This window comes from Haliotis rufescens, unplaced genomic scaffold, assembly GCF_023055435.1.
Source record: "Haliotis rufescens isolate VD_foot unplaced genomic scaffold, xgHalRufe1.0.p SCAF_5, whole genome shotgun sequence".
In the NCBI taxonomy this organism is placed as follows: domain Eukaryota; kingdom Metazoa; phylum Mollusca; class Gastropoda; order Lepetellida; family Haliotidae; genus Haliotis; species Haliotis rufescens.
This window is the reverse complement of record NW_025964223.1, coordinates 35,863,222-35,884,370: the sequence shown is the minus strand read 5'-3', so window position 1 is coordinate 35,884,370 and position 21,149 is coordinate 35,863,222. Positions and strand designations below refer to the sequence as shown.

Genomic DNA, 21,149 nt, shown 5'->3' with positions numbered 1-21,149 from the left:
GGTCGTGTTGAATCTTGGTATTTATAATTTTGGTCTGAATTGAATGATTTACGACAAATGTCTCATCTATGGAATCCTAGAAGGGACATTTTACCATTTGTCGCATTGTCGCGTTATCGCATTGCAACGCCTTTGAATAATATGTTTGACTTTAACCGAAGGGCGACAGCGCGACAAGGTCAAAATAGTCGCGTTGCCGCGATTCGCGCATTTCAAGGCCTTTTTCACACATTCAAGATGGCAGAAGATTGCAAAACATATTTAGCATTGTTGCACTTTTGTTAATTTTAAGACTTTTTGTTTGTTTTTGTGAGGACGACAATGCCACTTCTAGGATTCCATAGTTATCCGATTGCCAAATCGTGTGAGTGTTAGAACGTGTCAAGGAAGAACATAGTGGTGAAGTCGGCAGCGAGAGCACAAAGTTTGAGGAGGACGATTCGGTGTATACAGCGAGGTAGGTATCTATAAGTACGCGGTTTTAACGAGTAATATAGGAGGCAACACTACTGTCGGTGATCACTAGAGGCGATGAGGCACATGAGCTGTACATATCCGGGGTGAACACCACGACAATAAATGGCACCTATACATCGGTGTCCCATTTTATTTAAATATATCAACGGTAACACAACAGTAATAAATGTGTCAATGTGTTATCGTTTCTACATATTGGGACAAGGGTAGGTTGCCGTCTAAGGCGCACGCTACATTCGTTGTGGCGTGCCATGGTCCCTTGGTAGTTGGCTCTGATGATCATTATCGGTTTCACAGGACCATACCCGTGCTCGTGGGTTTCACCATAGTGGTAACGTCTAAGATCTGCATCACTTCGGGCTACCCTTCCACACGAAGCTGACGCGCCGGTGTCTGTAAGTAGCGTTATGTCACCACATTGTGTTACCATTTTCCTCTACAAGTAAATACAGGCGTTGTTAGAAACAAAGAAAGAATATTCGGCGTGCTTTTCAAGGTATCGACAACGTCTTCTTGTCAAACATTTAATGATAGAATTAATTCTAGTATTTTTAAACATTGAAATAGGCCAGTTAAACGTTATCACGACTTGGTACTCACTGGCCTAAATACTTCCTTGTTTGAAGTTCCGCGTTTCCGTCGTACAAACAAGCCACAAATGTTTTCATTTCATCTTCCCTGTAGACAAGTATTGATTGCCTAAACACTGCTTAACGTCTTCCTGGTTGCGAATAGGGACATGCCTTAAAGGTATTACGTCTAATATAATTATTCACTAATTGGTGTGTATGTAAAATTGGGACATGGGTAACCAATAAATCAGATCTTTCACACTGATAGCTTCAATCAAGCACATGTGGACGTCTTGTGGTTGTGAAGTATTGACCTTCATGAAGTATCTGGTAGGCATTTAGAAATTGGAAGAACATGAATACATGGCACTTTTTATGGATAGCAACATGTTTTTTGTTTGTAACGACGCTTTTGGGCTACTACGTCTTGCCCCTGCATCAGGATAGATCTTCTTTATTTCCTCCATTTCATGAAGAGTACAAGGTATACAGTGAAAGGACAACATCTATAGTATAAATGTGCACACACACACATATGTATATTACATATATGTCAGAAGAAGTTCATATACATATGTATCATTTTGATTATTGGTGTTATAAGATGGACAGTTAGCATGTGCTATTTACAAACTTACATTTGTTTACAATATATACATTGTTTTGTAAAGGCAGCTTCGGATCACTTCATCCCACTTTTTAACTGCATCACCAATATTTATCATGCTCTCTGCCCATACATTGTAGTCTAATTCATCTTCAAGTTGTTCAGGTAAACCGCCAAGCAGAAAAGTCAGAAAGGTATCATCGGCTGTCCAGATTCTCACAAATATTTTAACATCAAGCAAATCAATGATTTTATCAAATATGATATATCTTTCTTCTAAATTCTTTTGACATGACATGAAAACGTGTTTCACTATATCATTCGCAACTGTTCTACAAATACATTCCTTTGATTCTATTGGCATTGAACCTAAGCGAACTGATCTAGCTAAGGAAGTAAAATATTTTGGTCTATCGAGGGCAAGTTTCCATAACCTATGTTCTCGTCCAGATCGTATTGTTAGATATCTAGACAGTGATAATCTGCTCAGAAGCGCATTGTTAAGTAATTGTTTTTGACCATAATCGTTTCTTGGTGAAATGTGAGCACATTATATAATCATTAACCTCGCCAGACACATTATATTTGGAGACAAGACGTAGCATGCTAAAGATAGGTGATTTCGTGTCTCACTTGTCCTTATTAACTAGTGTTGCTTTATATCTAAACTGTCCAAATCTGACTAGAAACACTTGTTTGAAAGTATACATTAGGTTTGAATTACATAGCTTACCAAGGAGCAAAAGCTTTTGTTGATCAATGTAGCCTTGTACTGATATAAACCAATTGTGTCTCTCTCCCATTTCTGGTGTCCCCCACCGTGATATTGCTGGAATATTGCTAAAAGCGGCGTAAAACCATACTCACTCACTCTTTCTACAGAAGTTTTAACAGTACTTATGTACACTTCCGCATTGACAATTGCCTTTTGACAGGTAATTTTATCTTACCAATGTAAAGATGTTCAGGCGACTCTGTTTTTTTACTACATCCAAAAGTTAGGACAGCACTTTTTGAACACATTGTATTTTAACTGTCACTTATTACCATAATTTTCTGCAAAGTTTAGGAGCATTTGAAGACCTGTTGTGTTACAGCTGATCAAGGTCGTGTCATCTGCTAACAGTATTCCTGGGCACCGTCCGCATGGGAGACATAGTCCACAACCAGAATTGCTTAGTTCATGAAGTAAATCGTTTATATAAACAGTAAAGAGCCATGCTGATATGACACGACCCTGGCCTACACCCGGTTTAACAGGGAAAACATCAGATTTGAAGCCAGCAAAGCTAACACATGAGTACATAGAATTGTAAGATAGCCGTAGAATTCTCCATAATTTACCATTGATACCAAATTTATGTAATTAATAAAAGAGACCGTCAAGCCAAACACGATCGAAGGCTTTCTCGTTATCGAGGAAGGCATAATAAACTGGTGAATTCCTTTCGTTAAAGTATGCGATACTTTCTAGAAGAGTGAGAGCCGCCGTTTCAGCACCAGCATTTTTCCTAAATACAAACTGTAGGGGGTGAGGAAAGGCTACATCGTCGCTTGTCCAGTTTTCGATTCCGATGAAAAGCATTCTTTCGAAAAGCTTACTTAGGACTGAAGTTAGTGTTATGCCCCTGTAGTTAGATGGATCACTTTTACTTTTTCCTCGTCCCTCATGTACTGGTAAGATTTCGCCAATATGGTACACTTTGGGTATATATTCATGTTTAATAATAGCATTGAATAATACCATAAATTGCTTTGATAAAGAACTTCCCGCATACGTTAATATGTTCTTTTGTGAGCCAATAAGGTCCTGGAGATTTATTGTTTTTTAGTCCTTCAACTGTACTTAATACCTCTGTAATGGTAAATGGTCTCTTCAATGGATGCTTATCAGTTACATGGTTATCAGCATCAGAGGTTTCGTTGTTTTCAATATTTGTGACTGAGCATGTTCCTTCATCAGCAAAAGAGCAGTCAAAATTATTTTCCATGGTTGGGACTGACAAGTCTCTAAAGTATTTACCAAAGATTCCACAAATACCTTCCGCTTTACTACTTTGATTACATTTATAAACAAGTTTGTATACTTGACCCGTTTTATTATATCGTTTTGCAAATTTAAAAACATCTATTTCAGCTGCCTCATAGAGTTCTTTCAGTCTGCTATCTATGAGCGATTGTTTGGATCTACGATGCTGTCTTCTAAAACTACTCTTTGCTTCTTTATATTTAACAAAGTTCTCATCGTTCTTAGCATGTGATCTGCTATTCTCTTGCCAATGTCGTCTTTTACTGCGCATTTCATCATGTAATAACTTCAAATTGTCTTTTTTCCCAGTTGGGTTTGAGGTTGGGTTTAAACTTCGTTGATGGGATACTTACTGCAGTAGATGCATGGAGGGCATCTGTAATGTACTTATTATACGTTTCTATATATTCATTATGGGTCGGGAATTGGGACAAATTGCATATGTCTTTTACGAAAGTAATTTTCAGTTTCATAACGATACAGCATAAGATCAGTATCACACGCTTTCTTCCAATTGAGCTTATATCCACCATATGTTTTTTTAGGACAGTCATTTGTTATACACAGAAGGATAGGCAGATGGTCTGAGACAGTATATGGTATATCGGTATCAATGGTATAACCAATAACGTTATTCAGATAATCAACACTCACAAACATATAGTCTATCATTGTTCTCACATCTTTACATTTGTTTGAGAACGTATACTTAGTAATATCGTCTAATGGTACAACTGAATATAGGGTTCGTTCATTTAGTACCCTTTGAAGACAACGAGATCTCATTCTTTGGACGGCAGATTATCGTATATCTGCATTAAAATCTCCAGTAAGAATAGTTAGCCATCACATAGTCCAGCTGTTCAAAGATGTTTGTGGAAGGTAATCTAGTTCCTATCACATGTAATGTGTTACTACCTATTTGTTGACTTACTCCGATGGCATTTTGGCTTTGTGATGTATTGATAACGGAAACCCTACACAAATCGCCTTTACGTATGAAGGTTTCTATGCCACCTGACCCACACTGAGAAGTACTGGTACAGCTGCATTTAGAGTAAACATCAAAATAATCTTTTAAAGTGTTCTTCAGGCAGCCATTTTGTTCATTTAACCAATGTTCAGTCACAAAGAATAGATCTGTACTGTCTTGTTGGGTACATACCTGACGTGTACCATGCATAATGCCTCGTATGTTCCAAGTTGCTATTCGAAGCATAACGAGAAGTTGCAGTGCACTATGCATGTTTATTATTAGTATGGCTTTTCATTCTCGGCTCCTGAGTTGTCATATGTATACCAAGAACGTTTTGGTACCCATTCTCTACAGTTGACATTATCAGGCCAGAACGTTTCATCGGCCAATGTTGCCTTTGCACTTTGTGTTGGCATATTTACACTATTGTGTAAGTTGGATTTCGACCCTCTCAATGCTTAAGAAGCTTCATATAACTAATTGTAACACCACGCTGTGTTGCATAGTCCTTGATCGCGTCTTGTACAATGTCAAAGGGCGTGTCAGCTTTTACATAAGACAGAACAAGCCTCTTTTGTCTAGAGCGAGAGGCCCCAGAGAAGGTTTTTTTCCACTGATCGTTCAGTTGGACTGTCCTTGATTGGCTTGCATGATTTTCTTCACTGGGGCTTTCGCATGTAATGGTAAGGGACGGTTCATTGTTCTTGTGGTTACAAGGTATTTCTTGTCGTGACTTTCTCACTTTGTTTGGCTTTTGTCTGTGGTCTCGGATTGTTGAGTTTGTTGATCTAGATGGGTCGCCATCACTAATTGCTGGACAATGAGATGCTGATTGGGTTGTTGCTGTATTTTCAAATGTCACACACACATGTCATAAGGATTCGCACTTTTTACGGCTTCTGAGTACAATTGCTTACTTCTGGTGCTCATACAATCTATTTTCCCATCTATAGCAGACATTCGTTTATCAACTGTTGATATTCTTGTATGCAGAGTTTCTTGGAGCTCTTTAATATCTACATTCTTATGTTGTAGGTCGTCCTTCAGTGATGACACATCATGCCTAATTTTTTCCTCGCGTGAATGACTCTCTTGAACTTTAGTTTTAAGGAAAACAGGTTCTTTGTTCTTTTCTTCTAATGCAGACAGACAGACAGACAGACAGTTTATTACAGTCTCACCTCATTACAATGATTCATACATACTTTTAAAATACGAAAAAATATATCTCAAATACATATCATATGTAAAAGTATACAAGTATAAAATGTAACGAGCCACCCTATACAGGGTTACGAGAGACTTTTCATAAAAAGAGCATATTAAAATATAAATAAAAGGTACATAAACTACAACGCATATAAAAGTAAAACCATGAATTAAGAATAAAGGCAATCATATCTTTAAGATAAAATGTTAAAGCAGGTTTTGGCACTTAAATATATCACATCTTGGGAAGACAGGATAAAACTGGCTTTTCTCGGATCATCGAAATTCTTGAAATCGTCTTCTACATCACAACATTTTCTTAACAGTTCTTCTCTTTCGGTTTCATAGTTAGAACATCTTAGTAATACGTGGCTCTTCGTCTTCTATACCAACAGCACAAAATGGACATATTCTTTCATCTAGGGGCGTGTTTGTGTAGCGTCCAGTCTCTACTTTGAGGGGCGCCACCCCACTCCTGAACTTGGCTAAAGCCGACCTGTATCTCCTCGGCATAGGGGTTCGAACATAATACTCCGTTTCGTAACCTTCCTTGAAACTGTTGTATGTTCTTAGCTTATTCCCGTCGATTCCTCTCTTTCCTTCCTGTTGTGAAACCTCGTTCCTCCAATTTTTTTTAAATTGCTGCATAATCTTATCTTGGATGGTATTCACAATGTACTGACTTCCATATACTTTGTCCAGTGGTATAAAGTGAGTTAGGCTTGATTCCTGTAACTTCTTGTGTAGTCGGAAGGTCCAGTTGGATTTTCGTCTTATTGCCCATTGATGACTCCACTTGAATATCTTGTAGTTGAGACGCTGATGGTCCATTCTCATATGGCGCATGTATAGCCGGGTGACTGACCCCCACTGTCGCACTGTGGTCGGGTCCCAGGCCATGTCTCCAGAAACAGCGTTGTTGGGGGAAATTTTCTCAACCCTAGGAAGTATCTCATGGCTCGGTTCTGGACAGCTTCTATGCATGAGATGTTGTATGTACCCCAAATGTTAGCTCCGTATTCAATCACCGACCACACCATTGAGTCATAGAGTTTCCTAAAAGTCCCAAACTCCATGCCACCTAATAGCTTGAATTTCGCTATTAAAAGCCCTAGCGCTCTGCTAGCCGAACTTGCTGATGCCTTAGCCATTCTCTTGTAATCTAAGTGCTCTGTGAGTAGTATTCCCAGATATGTATATTTCTCCGTTATTTCCGTATATTCATCTCCACACTTGAAAACCTCGGTTGTTCTTTTCACTCTTGCACCACGGAAATGAATAACTTTAGATTTAGAATAGTTCACAGACATATCGTTCTTCAAACACCAACTGTTAAGGCAATTCAACAACATGTTTAGCTCACATTCAGATTCGGCCAGTAGTACTATGTCATCAGCATAGGCTAAAATACCTACTTTACATTCTCCAGTAGATACACCAATGTCCATATTATTGATTAAAGTCATGAGGTCATTTATGTACAAATTCAACAATATAGGTGAGAGTAGGCAACCTTGTTTTTAATCCACTGTCTACGTTGAACCAAGGGGTGTGTCTCCCATTTAGCCGAACACAACACTTTATTTCTTTGTAGAGCGACGATATTGCTCCGAACATCTTGCCTTTGATATCAAGTTCCCGGAGTTTCTCCCATAGAATTCCTCTGTTTATAAAATCGTATGCTTTGCGGAAATCTATAAAAGCTGCGTATGTAGACTTGCCCATCGCTTTTCGGGTTTCAATTATAGAGGTAATAGAAGTGACGTTGTCAATCGTTGATCTTCCCTTCCGGAAACCGTTCTGGTTGTCTTCTATTATAGAGTGAGATTCTGCAAAACTAGAGAGCCTATTATTTAAAATACTGCAATAAAGCTTGTAGCTTGCACTAGTTAGAGTCAGTCCTCTGTAGGAGAGAAGATCTGTCCTCTGTAGGAGAGAAGATCTCTCCTCTACTCTGTCGACGACTTCGGTATCGGGTTTATCACAGCCTTTGTCCACTCAGACGGTATGCAGCCTTCCTCAAAACAAATATTAAACAGATTATACATGTATCTCGCACACTTCTCATTCTTTAATACTTCAATTGGTATATTATCTAAACCTGGCGCTTTACCCTGTTTAGCCTTCCCAATTGCGGATTTTATTTCGTCATGGGAAATAGGGTCACTCATGCTGTCATCTTCGTCAGTTGTAGAATATGTTACACCTGTCTGAGAGATATTTCCATTGCAGTTGAGGATGTCCGAGTATGCCTTGTACCAGGTGTCCATGACCTTGTCCATATCTTTACTCACGGACCCGTCTTCTAGTTTCACCTCCATCGGAATCGTTTTTCTCCTTTCATTACCAATTCCTACCTGCCCGATTTTCCTCCAAAACTCTCCAGGGTCTGATTTACACAGTTCCTCCATATCTTGAAGTGTTTTCTTAACATGCACACGTTTAGCGCGTTTGCATTCTTTATCGAAAGTTTTTCTTCTTGCAACGTATATACTCTTTAACTGTTGTTTCCTGGGACCATTAGATTTGCACCATAACCTTTCTGCTTCACAAAGGTTTTTCCAAAGATCAGCCAACTCCAAGTTCCACCACTGTTTCTTGTATTTACATTTCTTCCTCACCGAGTAATGCACAACTTTTCTTGACGGAAGATGTTCTTTCATCTCACATAAGACAACCTCGGCGAACGATTCGAAAGCCTTATTGATAGAAGTTTGGTCTTTTATTGAACTATCCAAATCCTTAATAACTTGATCTAGTTTCTGACCTGACTCCGTTGAGGTAAAGAAGTGCTCCGGAATTTTTGAACAGTCAAATTTCACAAACATAACTGGAATAACATCATCTTTGGTGACAGTCGAATGCGTTGTACCTACTTCTAGTATCATAGTCCACTTCAACATAGAGTGATCCAGCTTGAGAATATATGTAGGGTCTATAGATCCTGTGCAGCCTGCTGATGTAGCTAAAACATTTGGTCTAACCACTTCAAAATCTGTGAAGTATTTCAACGATTCATATGCAGTCACGCAGTAATCAACCACAGAAGTGCCCCTATTTGATACATATGTGTAATCATTCCTTTTACAATCTCTACCATTAACAATACAATAATGCAGTAATCATGTGAAACATATCCTCTTCATATTTACACTGTAAAGCGTTCATACATCTCTTCATGCATACACATTAGTTTTGAGAGGAAACATCCAAGCACGTCTTTGTCTTTATCATCCACAAGTTCAGTGTTTTCGTCAGATACTTTGTTACCGCGAGCACGTGATTTCTGTCGAATCATGACTTCCGATTGGATACCATGAGCAGGCACAGACCAGTAATATAGCTTTTGTGCAGGTACACATCTGATCATATTTCATAAGCACACTTTTAGACTGGTCGGCTCTTTTCAACCTCTTTATAAGGGCCCATCTGGAAAGTCAGGTTTATCACTCTTTGCAATGCCATACAATGAGAAACGAATGCATTTGGTTCATTTTTCTCATCCATGTATATCGTAGTCAACTTAGTTTCACATGTGTGTCTATCATACCCACTAAGTGTGTCGCGTAGCTCATTTAAGATACCATAGTCCAGAGAGTCAGGTTCCTGTGTAGAGTATCGTGGAGAACTGGTGTTGCTCATACTTTCAGCTAGTACGGACAATAGAAATAAAGTGAGTTACCTGCAGGTTGATGGATCCAGAGGTAGTATGGTCCAGATGGTATACATCCAAGAATCCAAATGAGAATATTGACCTTCATGAAGTCTCTGGTAGGCATTTAGAAATTGGAAGAACATGAATACATGGCACTTTTTATGGATAGCAACATGTTTTTTGTTTGTAACGACGCTTCTGGGCTACTACGTCTTGCCCCTGCATCAGGTGAATACTGAGTAAGCGTACTGAATCATGTTAACCTACACGGTTCACGTCTTGCGGGGCCATAGACACATTAATAGTTATTATGTCTTTAGTTACCGTATACGGTGTCATATTAGGTTAGCAGAAAAATAATGGACGAGGCGTGAAACGAGCCAAATATTTTTTTCTGCTAACCCAATACGACACCGTATACGGCAACAAAAAACACCATATCGAATTTATTATGCCGAAAGTTCACACTATCTCGTATCTTATCGCACATGTCATGTCAAAATGAAAACCGGTATAAATTACAGGACCAGTACATGTGTTTTCGATACAACCCTTTAAAAACAAACGTTAACAATGGTATATATAATGCACTAAATGTGAACGTTTAAACAAGTATTATATAGCTAAAATGGATAGAATTATCATAAAAATGTCCGCATGTTATCAGAAAATCTGCCGGCCACTGTTACTAGCAGTCCGCTTTCCCTAACGACGGGCTGCTATACGTCAACTAAAAACACCACAAATAATATTATTATGCCTCAAAGTGAGATCGACCAATCAGAGAGCAGAACTTCTAACCCTTTTGAACCCGTATACCTCATATGAGACCATATACCGTCAGTAACAGCCATCACCCATCTCACATATTTCATAAGAAAATTGTGGTACTGAAATTCGTCATTCGACAATGTTTTGTGTTTTTATATAATTAATTGTGATGTGCAACGACATTTAATTTTAAATAAAATCACGTTCATGACTATTGATAAAGAAAGTAGTTAAAAAATTCAGCAAGGTTTGAAGAGTAGTCTCCCTTCGCCCCTTAAAGTCAACGGTTGTAAGTTGTAAGTCTTCATTTTGACAAGACATGTGCGATAAAGATACCAGATAGTGAAAACCTTTCGGCCTAAACTCGCTGACGCTTCGTTCAATATGTTTCTGCTAACCTAATATATATATATGTAACACCAGGAGGTGAAACACCAGGAGGTGAAACACCAGGCCCCGAACATAATCTTTCTCTCCACATTTGTCCGGGCAATCGTCTTAACCACCTGAGGCAAGTAAAGTGAAATAAATGATTGCGATTATGTTGCGAACAGCAATTTTCCAAGATACATTTACTCAGTTTCCGGGAGAAATATATTCATACATACTTTGAAAGTATTGAAATCCAAGTGAGAGTGCTGACATCAACCGCTTCACAATTGGCTTCCAAAACAAAACTATCTGGGTGCGTGGCCTAAAGCTGTCGCCACAATGGCGCAAATCAAATGTTTTTCATTGGCAGAAATGTTAGACTTGGTTGCAGCGCCTTTCTACTATATACTCTATCTTCCGATGCTTAGCAGCTGTACGGATACGTCAGGAAGCGGTCCGCCGCAACTTAAACATCAACCTACAGCAAATCCAAAGGTGTGGCTTTTCCTGTTAACCCTACACAAATAACAATATTGCATACTTTGTTGGGCGTGTGAAACCTTTGATCTTGACATAATCAAAATAACTAGCTTTTTAGGACTGATATCCTGTTTGGGTAAATAAAACACCTGCAGCCCTCGGTCCTATTGCACACAATGACTGCCTGTCGGATTTATCCCCTGAGTAGACAACTGAAGGCATCTTCCATGTCATTACTAAATCTTGACACAAGTTGCCAACACGGTAATCAAGCGGATGAGAAAACAGAAAAGCCCTGTAATGTGATTAAAAGATCCGAGGCGGAAGCAGGCAGATTGAGAAATGATTCGGTTCTAATTTTAAGGTTGAAATTGGAATCGATAAACAACACTTGCAGGCCCCAACATCCAAAACCCCTGACATTACAGTGACAAAGTGTTCACTGCATCTGCAATTTATGTACATTTAAACTGTCAAAAACTCTCGATGTATACATTCCATACTTTTCATTCAGTTTGCCCATCATTACGCATTCATACCGAATGCTCTAACAAACTAAGATCATATTGGTTTTCAATATATGTATTTGGTTGTTTCTTGACTCACACATCAACGCGAACGTCAAAGTTTTCTCCTCACTTTTTATACTTCAACAGCCATTAGACGTGAATTGGCCGAGTAGTATAGGTAATAGGGGTTCTGGACCACTTCCACTGGAGCCTGATTTATATACCTATACTGCTACTACAGGTGGCATTTTTTATGCCAAAATGATTATGCGATTCAATGATAGTCATAAGTTGTATTAAATGAAACATCAATATTAATTAATAATGAATAAAATTTACTATAGCCCACGAGGATATTGGAAAGGTGTAGGAGCAATAAAAAAATTAGCCACCGCGGCTAAGGTATCTAAAGATGTGGCCAAGGATTGGTTAAAGAAACAAGCGATGTGGCAAATATACTTACCGGCACCGCGTTATATACCGAGGAAGAAGTTTGATATTTTTACAACGAATGAAGTTCATCAGGCTGACCTCTTGTTTCTTCCCCACGATAAGGTAAAACGCAAACCGTATAAATACGCTTTAACAGTAGTGGATGTGGCTAGTCGATACAAAGAGGCTGAGCCATTAACTTCAAAAGATTCAACAGAAGTAGCTATTGCACTGAGTCGCATATATAAACGCGGACCGCTAAAATGGCCTAAGCTATTTCAAGTAGATCAAGTAGAGTTTATGGGATTGGTGACTAAACTGTTAACAAAGCACGATGTCGAAATCAGGCGTGGTGAAAGAGAGGCCCACCGCAGTCAAGCTATCGTCGAAAGATTTAACAGGACATTAGCGGAACGTTTATTTGGCTATCAGTATGGGATCGAAATGAAATCCGAGCGATTGAGATCAACCGTATGGGTGACACGATTATCAGCTGTTGTATCAGCGCTGAATAATGAAGTAACGAGATTAAAAGGGAAGAAACCATCCGATGCTATTAAAATGAAATCCGTGATTTCCGAATCTTCAGCACCGAGGAGAGGCAAAGAACGAAAACTTCCGGATAGAGTAAGGGTAAGATATTTATACCAGGCCGGTGAACTCGAAGGAGGCCTACGTCGCGCAACCGATCCCATATGGTCCCTTAAGACGTATAACATTAGTCGATTGGTTACGAAAGAAGGAGAGCCTATTCTTTATTATCTTCAAGATGGACCGGGTAGGGCATTTGTACGAGAAGAGCTGTTCATAGTTCCCGATGGTACGGTATTACCACCATAACCATAAGCATAGGTAGTTACACCATCATTATCAATCCATCTCTTTGTATCTAAGGGGGATAATGATGTCTTGTTCATTCTTAATCCATATATCCTGTGATTGTAACTTCTTAAAGAGTTCATCTCGTGTTTGAACGTTCTACCGTTGAATAATGATTCTTTATACTGTTCGTGTTTGATATGCTTTTTTACAACATACTTCTTAACACCCTTAGCTTTTCTTATCTCTCCATTATCGGACTTTTTTATAGAATACATCTTAGGTCTTAATCCCACATACTCCGCTATAGGAGTCCCAGTGCATTCATCTATCATCTTACCTAACACCTTTTTATTTACTACGCTGTGCAGTGGATTATCTTTTGGGTAATCGCTCGTGTCGTACATATCTATTTTTTCTGCCATATCTTTATACTCATCCTCGGTTTGTATTTCCATCAACAAAGAATCTGTGTCGGTATATAACACCTCACATCTATCGCCGTATTGCTTCTTAAGTTCGTTGTAATAAAAGTCATACATTAAGTGTTTTGACAAGTTGAGAATACTCATACGGACGTACACCGGTCTGTTGAATTTTATATTACTCTTCTGCATATGCAACGCGGCTAAGTCGTTATCGAATATCTTGCTTCTGTTAAAAGCCGGACTGGCTATAAGTTTCCTGAGTCTTTCTTCCTCATTAGATCTGACTAATTTAACATCAACACGCTTCCTTAGATTCTCCATAGTTTTACCAAATACTGAGTTATTCATGAGCTTATACAGGTTCTTTTCGAAATCGCCGGTAGCTATCTTTCTTATATCTGTGTTCAACCTTATATAGGGCTCCATCCAAGGGCTTTGATCGAACTTTAGAACTCTGTGTATTTTCTTCAGTTTCATACCTAACGATAGATACAACTGGAGATTTCTGTAGTGAACTATATATTTTGTTTTATCCATCAAATTTGGTACGAGTTTTTCTACGTTAGCTAACCTAGTATTACTCATCAAGGAGCGTTGATATTCCTACATCCAATCTTTATTAACCATTAATCTTTCGGGAGCTAGCGGATAACTGTTATGATCTTTATGTAACGAACTTGGATATTCCAATTCAACTTCTAGTATGTACCCTTTATTCGCTTCGATATCATTCACTTCGATATCATTGACCCACTCAAAACCACCAGTGGGTAAAGGTTGACTCATAGCCCATCCGTACAAATTGTTGGCGTCGAGATATAATATGTGAGTGTCTGGTTTACTCGGATCGTATCCTTCCACTAATTTATTATTAGCCTTAGAATACCTTTTAGCTGCCATCGATATACCACCTCTTAATCCTTTCTCAATAAACAAGTGCATATCGTAATCTGGGAGTAGTTTTAGTTCTATGCCGGTCTTCTTCAACAATGCATCCCACGATAGTCGGGGACTGGAATAGTACCATGCCGGGTCCAAGCCGTATTGTTTTAAACATGTCTTTCTAAATATCTCGAATATATCGGCGAGTAACAGTACATCGGTTTTTAAGTACAGATCGTGATAATCGCCTAAATTCTTACAACCTAATTTATCCCAGACCGTCAGAGCGTGTTCTTAATCGGCATCTGTTATTTTAGATTCTGTTAAGTTACTATAGAATGATTCGAGGAGTGGTAATTCAGTTTCTTCGAAGCTAGACCAATCATGCATATATTCGTAAGGATATAAACCTTTTCTCAGCAACAAATGACGAGTTATCTTATCGGTATATTGATTTGTTATCGCAAAGTCATTGGGATTGTTCGCATTAGCTAAATTGTCCAGGGAAGATAACAGAAACTGTACGGAGTCTATGATTTATTTTAGATTTCCCATCCTTGTCCCTATAATGTATAGGTTTAGTCAACGAGAACGATATGTATTTTTCCATATTATTAGGAATGCACGTTAAACCGCCGTAGATCTTTGAGATAGCTTGCATAATGAGATGTGAATCATATCCCCTAAGGTTATGAAACACAACGGGGATGGGTATTGTATGAGAATTCATTTTTAGTTTCAAGTTACACTCGTTATGAGCGGCCCCCTGATAATTACCCGTAACGTGGCAATGATCTCTTACGGAATCCCCATCCAGGGGTTTATTACAAACATGACAACTCGTTGACTTCTTATAGGCCCTCCAATCATCCCTCCTCATACACATGGGTTTCTTACACAATAATTTTTCACTGATTATTCTCTCTTCATTTTGTAGATATTCTAGGAACTTTCCCGCTGCATCGGGACCTCTGTAAATCACGGGAGTGTTTGTTTTCCCATCATACCTTACAACTATATATCCAAACCCACAAGGAATATGTTCTTGAGTTTTGTACGTAAAACTACTATCTTGATTATTATGGTTGGTATTTTCTATGGGTTTGATAAGCGCTTCGAAGTCAGCGTAAATTACGTATGGTACTGGCATTTGATTACAATAATGTTCAAATTTTAATATATTTTTTCCCTCTTTAGGCATATCGATCCTGATAGCGGTCTGTCCAACACCTCTACAGTCTTCTTTATGCGCTTCTAATAGATCTTTCCCTTATATTTAGTTTGATCGTATAATAGCCTGTTTAAACTCTTTATCCACATATAATGATATTTACCATCTTTTTCGATCAGAAATGAATTGATTCTGGGGATATGTTCCGGAGCGGAGCTTATCCTGTGTACAACAATTCCTTTAGAATGTACGAAAACATTTATAGCTAAATTATTTTGTTTTTCCACCTTATCAATTTGTGATATTGGTGTACGTTCGTCTATAGCATCGAAGTTGAGTCCATCGTTTTGGGGATAGCTAGAAGGTCTATCCGGATGCTTGTCTACGGGGAACAATGCAGATCTTATCATCATTCTTAAACAGTCATCTGATTTATTTTTTACGTTAATTATGGCTTTTTTCTTCTTATAATATGGGGGTAAATCTATATAAGAACCACCTTTGAAGGGCATATAATTTGCTATATCTAAATATAAACTATCGATTTTATCCACACCCCAACCCGAACCTCTATTAGTCCAGCGTTCTTAAGTTTCCTGTATCCTCTGAATTGATGTGTCTAATGATGCGTTTATAGTATCGGATTCGGTTATAACTTCTTGATTGCTACGGAAATATGGTTCGGTATATTCGGTGCTATCGTCTGTGTTACTTTTACTCAATAACATTGTAATCGTCAGCTGGTATTTTATACTATGTAAATCATCTAACTCCTCGTTAATTTTACTCGATATGATGGGCTTAATATCGTTAACATCCATGTTGGAATTAATATCCATCTTCCAACCTCTTAGATATTTACCAACGCTGGTGGATGATGTGGGTACAAATATTAATTCTTGTTGTTGTTGATTATTATCAACATCATCATCAACATTATTATGTTGAACATCATTATTATCTAGTAAAGCGATCAATTCAGCTCTTCTCATTCGAGAATAACCTCTCAGCCCACTGTTTCTCGCTTGAGCTTTGAGTTCTCTAACAGTCTGGGGTTTGTTGTATTCCAAACCGAGTAAATCAATCAATTCAGCTTTTCTCATTCGAGAAAATCCACGTAGGCCACTTTGCTTTGCCATAGCCTTCAACTCTCTGACAAAAACCATTGTGGTTGAATGGTATATGCAAAATGAGACAAATGTCTAATTGGTTGTTTTTCATATATCTAAATACGTATTCTCCCCAACCTATTCCTCTCATTGATGTAATCTCTCTTCCTAGCATAAATAATCTGGTTCCTGACCCTATCAGCACCGTGTTCCTTACATAAACAATAACGACCTTTGACTCCTATCCCGCATACAGAACACGTATAGTTTATGTTTCCGCGCCTGATGTAATAATTGTGTATACCGCAGTAAATTTCAACACAGCGTCAGTTACATAGAGTCTTCTTACCCATGGGTGTAAATATGCAATTATTCATGGTTATACATCTATCATATCATTTGTCTAAATGCAAATCACATCTACACTGGTGAAATATTGATTAGGCAGTCAGCCAACGCTATTTATAGATTAGCTAACTAGGTCATGGTTTATGCATAGCCAAGGCTGTCACTCTGACTTATGCATAATTGTATAGCTGAAAATCAATACAGAAGTCAATCCCATAATCACAAATGCGACCTCGCGGTTCTTTTGTTCCTCTGACGGTGTATAAAACTGACTCATTGTTGGTCTTGGTATATGTTTGTGCGATAGTTGGTGTTTGTGGCTTGACTATTCCCGTTTCGCCCGTGATTGTTTGCATTATTAATTTGACATTAATATCTGAATTTATACCTGGTTTTTGTTTATCGGTAGCGATAACAATTTTATTATTATAGCCTATCACTTGACCGATCTTAAGTTCCATATTACTCGGAGACATGTATAATCCCGGCGCATAAACGTAGTCCACTTTGGATTGAGCGTACTGTAATGCATCTTGAAAACGCTTTATAGACGATGGTATGTCAACTGGTGAATTAATGGCGTCCTCCACGTTTGCGACAAACTGTTTTTGCGCATCGAACGCCGTCCCAGTACCGATAATGGACGTTCGTGTTTGCGATTGTGCTCCGAGAATTGCCCATACATAAGTTCTTATCGATTCATTAAATCTTACAAATCCTGGGTTAGTAAAATTATTTTCCGTTTTATCATTAAGAAATTCATTCCAAGCGTTATCGTTCAGTTGTACAAATTTTTTAACAATATAAATAGACCCACTCTTAAAGCTCATAATATCCCCTCTCCAATCGTTACTATAAAGTTCCCAGCCTTTATACCAATGACTGGTTTTATGCCAATGATCATATATTCTTGTGTAAAGTTTGCTGGTACTCCTCAACTTATTAAAATTAACATGAAGTTTATTAAGTTCTTTATATCGCTTTCTTCTTTGATGGTTATTTTTTCCTCTGTGTAAGGAACACCTAGACCATGTTTTGCTCCTTTAATGCGCCAATCTTTACTCGTAGAAACATTTAATTCCTGACAAATACGCTCATATGCGGACCTATCATAATTATTATTTGTGGAATTCCATGCTCGATCCTGCGGTAATGGAGCATTAATTTCTTTAAGTATACGTCTAATCTGATAATACACGTGAAATAATAAAACAGACTTATTTAGCATATATCCTGGGGCATTAACAGATACGCCACATCCCGTTGTGGCACACCATACGGCAAAGTTTAACTGATTCTGCCAAAATTGCATCGGATTGTGAAACCAATCGTGCACCATTTTATTGCTAGTTGCCGTGACCCTGTACTTTTCAAAGATATCAGGGAATTTAACGAAAAAATCTGTACCATAGGAATTTACCATAATCGATAGATTAGTAATGTGTCTCGATTTCATATTTAAGTTATGATATAGTATCATTGTATATTTAATATGTATGTTACACTCCATGGAATAACAAATGGTCAGTCTATTGAACTGCTTCATACTATCAATAACTCGGATGGACAACTCGAAGTAGCTCTATGCGATGTAACGTATTACCCGCGGTGGACCAATATAAATGCTGTGAAAAGAAATAATGGGGTAAGGATAATTGAAAACGAATATATTAGCATCCCCATTATTATACCTGATGGGTATTACAGTGTATGCTCACTCAATGATGAATTTTTTAAGCCTTTGGGAGCTAGTCTCACACAAAATGACTCGAATGGGACAGTGAAATTCGACTCTGGAGAAAAAAGTGTATTTTTTTATGATACCTTATCATTTACACTTGGAGTTACACCACTCCGCAAATATAGGTGAGGTGAAATTGGGTTTAACGTCGCGTCCAAGATTATTGCACTTATATAGCGACGTGCGTGCACGTGTATTTGTGTGTGTGGCTGCTTGTACTAGTCCGGACTGATCCCGATTTATAGTGCTAGCTCACTGAGATACCATGCCGCAGTTTAACATGAATACCCCACTCAGACACAGTATACTGACTCAGAGCCGACCAGTCCTTGTTTTAGCCCCTTAATGCCGAGCGCCAGACAGGGTAACAACAAGTACAATCTTTTAACGTCTTTTTGTATGACGCGGCCCGGGATCGAACCCTGGACCTTCAGCTCTCCGGGCAGACGCTCTACCACAAGACCACGGAGGCGGTCCCGCAAATATAGACAACCCAACATAACAATACATGGAGATACATTGCCCGATTTAGTTCCCTATAAAGAGTTGTGCATCCATCTTGATCAAATAAGCACGACGGATAATATTCAACTAGAAAGTCCTTCAACTCTGCTCAGATCTATTCCAGTGAAATATCATGGGATAACATTTATACTAAGTTATCTTATAATAATTAGATCTACATCAAGGGCTTTTATGAGTTATCGTGGTGTAAAATTTATACATCATTTCATATAATTATAGTTTACCAAGTAATAAATATCATTAGGTAAAATGCATATATAAAATATCAGTAGTTTCAGTTAAAGCTGTTTTAGATGGTTGCTAGCCTAAGGTAATGGGAGCGCGTCTTCTAGACATACTATTCAATAAGACAAGAGTTACGTCTACATAGTTTAATTGATTTGAAGCTTTTAGATAAATGCTAGCCTAAGGTATCAAGATCCCATCTCCCAGACAAAGGATATTTATTTAAGTATATCTGTCATCACCTACCGGGGTATATTAGAATAACATTACTTCAATTAAGACTCATTAAGGATTAGCCCCCATACAAGCTCGTCCATAGTGCATTAAGGATTAGCCCCCATACAAGCTCGTCTATAGGGCATTAAGGATTAGCCCCCACACAAGCTCATCTATAGTGACACCCTAATCTCTTTCAAAACATCCAGTAAATATGTCAACAAGATTAGTGCCAGAGTCACAGGAGACTAATCACAATTTTATTTACAAGAACAATTAACAATTTACAATATACTTAGATAATAACTGAGGGTGCCACAGAGAGTCGGTACAACACTCTGGGCTGTGGGAGAGAGGTCTGCTTGGTAAGAGAGTCAAACCCCTTCTCTGGTTAAAACCTGCCTACAGTATGTATTTAACAAAAATTTAAACAATAGAAAGGAATGTGATTGGATGATACACGCTTGGTTGTGTCCTAAGCTAAATGGATGGTTAGACAGAGGGGAATACTAAATCCTGTTTATCCTGTTGGACTGGCACTAATCTTGTTGACATATTTACTGGATGTTTTGAAAGAGATTAGGGTATTCTAGTATGTCTAGAAGACGCGCTCCCATTACCTTAGGCTAGCAACCATCTAAAACAGCTTTAACTGAAACTACTGATATTTTATATATGCATTTTACCTAATGATATTTATTACTTGGTAAACTATAATTATATGAAATGATGTATAAATATTACACCACGATAACTCATAAAAGCACTTGATGTAGATCTAATTATTATAAGATAACTTAGTATAAATGTTATCCCATGATAACTTCCCCTCCGTCTGAAAAAGTTTGGACCCCAAACGTGTAAAAATAAAAATAATTAAGGCTTAGATGGACAATGTATAAAGTTAAACTGGTAGTAGTGAATAATAATTATTATAGAGTCTCTTTGACATAAGGAAACATAATATAAAAATGCTGTCATCAGGGGTTCTGGATGTGGAGCTGGCTTGTCTTGGCACTCTGTACTGGTGGCTTTATGGGTGATGTAGGAGGCCTTGAGTTCCACATCCTGGATTGGGGTTGTAAGGTAGTAGGCTGTGTCCATGGAGGTGTTACATGGAAACAAAGAAAAGAGAGTTAGCATGTTCAAATAATATGTCATATATAAATACTTCCTTAGTTTGTCTGTAATAACTAGAAAATAAAACAAATATGATAATTATGATGTAAAAGATCAGTACATAATTATTACTAAGCGGTGTCATGACCAGGAAGAATGTATTGGCAGCAAATTACAAAAGTTTATCATGAAAAAAATAGTAATATCCTTCTACTTTTGGATACAAACATTAGACACATTATATGTGCATGTGCATATAACAAGTGCCCTGATTAGTTACATTAATACGGTATACAAAAGGTGTATATCATTGTTAGTTTTCGTAACTATTTGGTTTGCCTTTTTTTTGTTTTGGTTCATTTCGGTTGTTAAGTTTACTTTATTTGAATTTGGTTTGGTTCGCTTCGGTACGGTTTGGGTTCGATTCCCAGTATGGTTTGGTTCGCTTCGGTACGGTTTGGGTTCGATTCCCAGTAT

General features: G+C 38.1%; 2 protein-coding genes across 3 annotated transcripts in view; one reads left to right on the top strand and one right to left on the bottom strand.

Moving 5' to 3' along the window:
- The first annotated feature begins 242 nt into the window (after positions 1-242).
- The window catches only part of LOC124127629 (digestive cysteine proteinase 1-like), a 52,245-nt gene continuing 31,338 nt past the window's right edge, over positions 243-21,149 (top strand). For both annotated transcript variants that reach the window (XM_046491018.2, XM_046491015.2), the window contains exons 1-2: positions 243-457; positions 775-872. The gene's annotated coding sequence lies outside the window, so the exon portion shown is untranslated. The remainder of the gene's footprint in view (positions 458-774; positions 873-21,149) is intronic.
- LOC124127630 lies at positions 7,820-8,758 on the bottom strand. Its single transcript, XM_046491019.1, has one exon. The coding sequence runs from the start codon at positions 8,756-8,758 to the stop codon at positions 7,820-7,822; it is 939 nt and encodes a 312-aa protein (XP_046346975.1).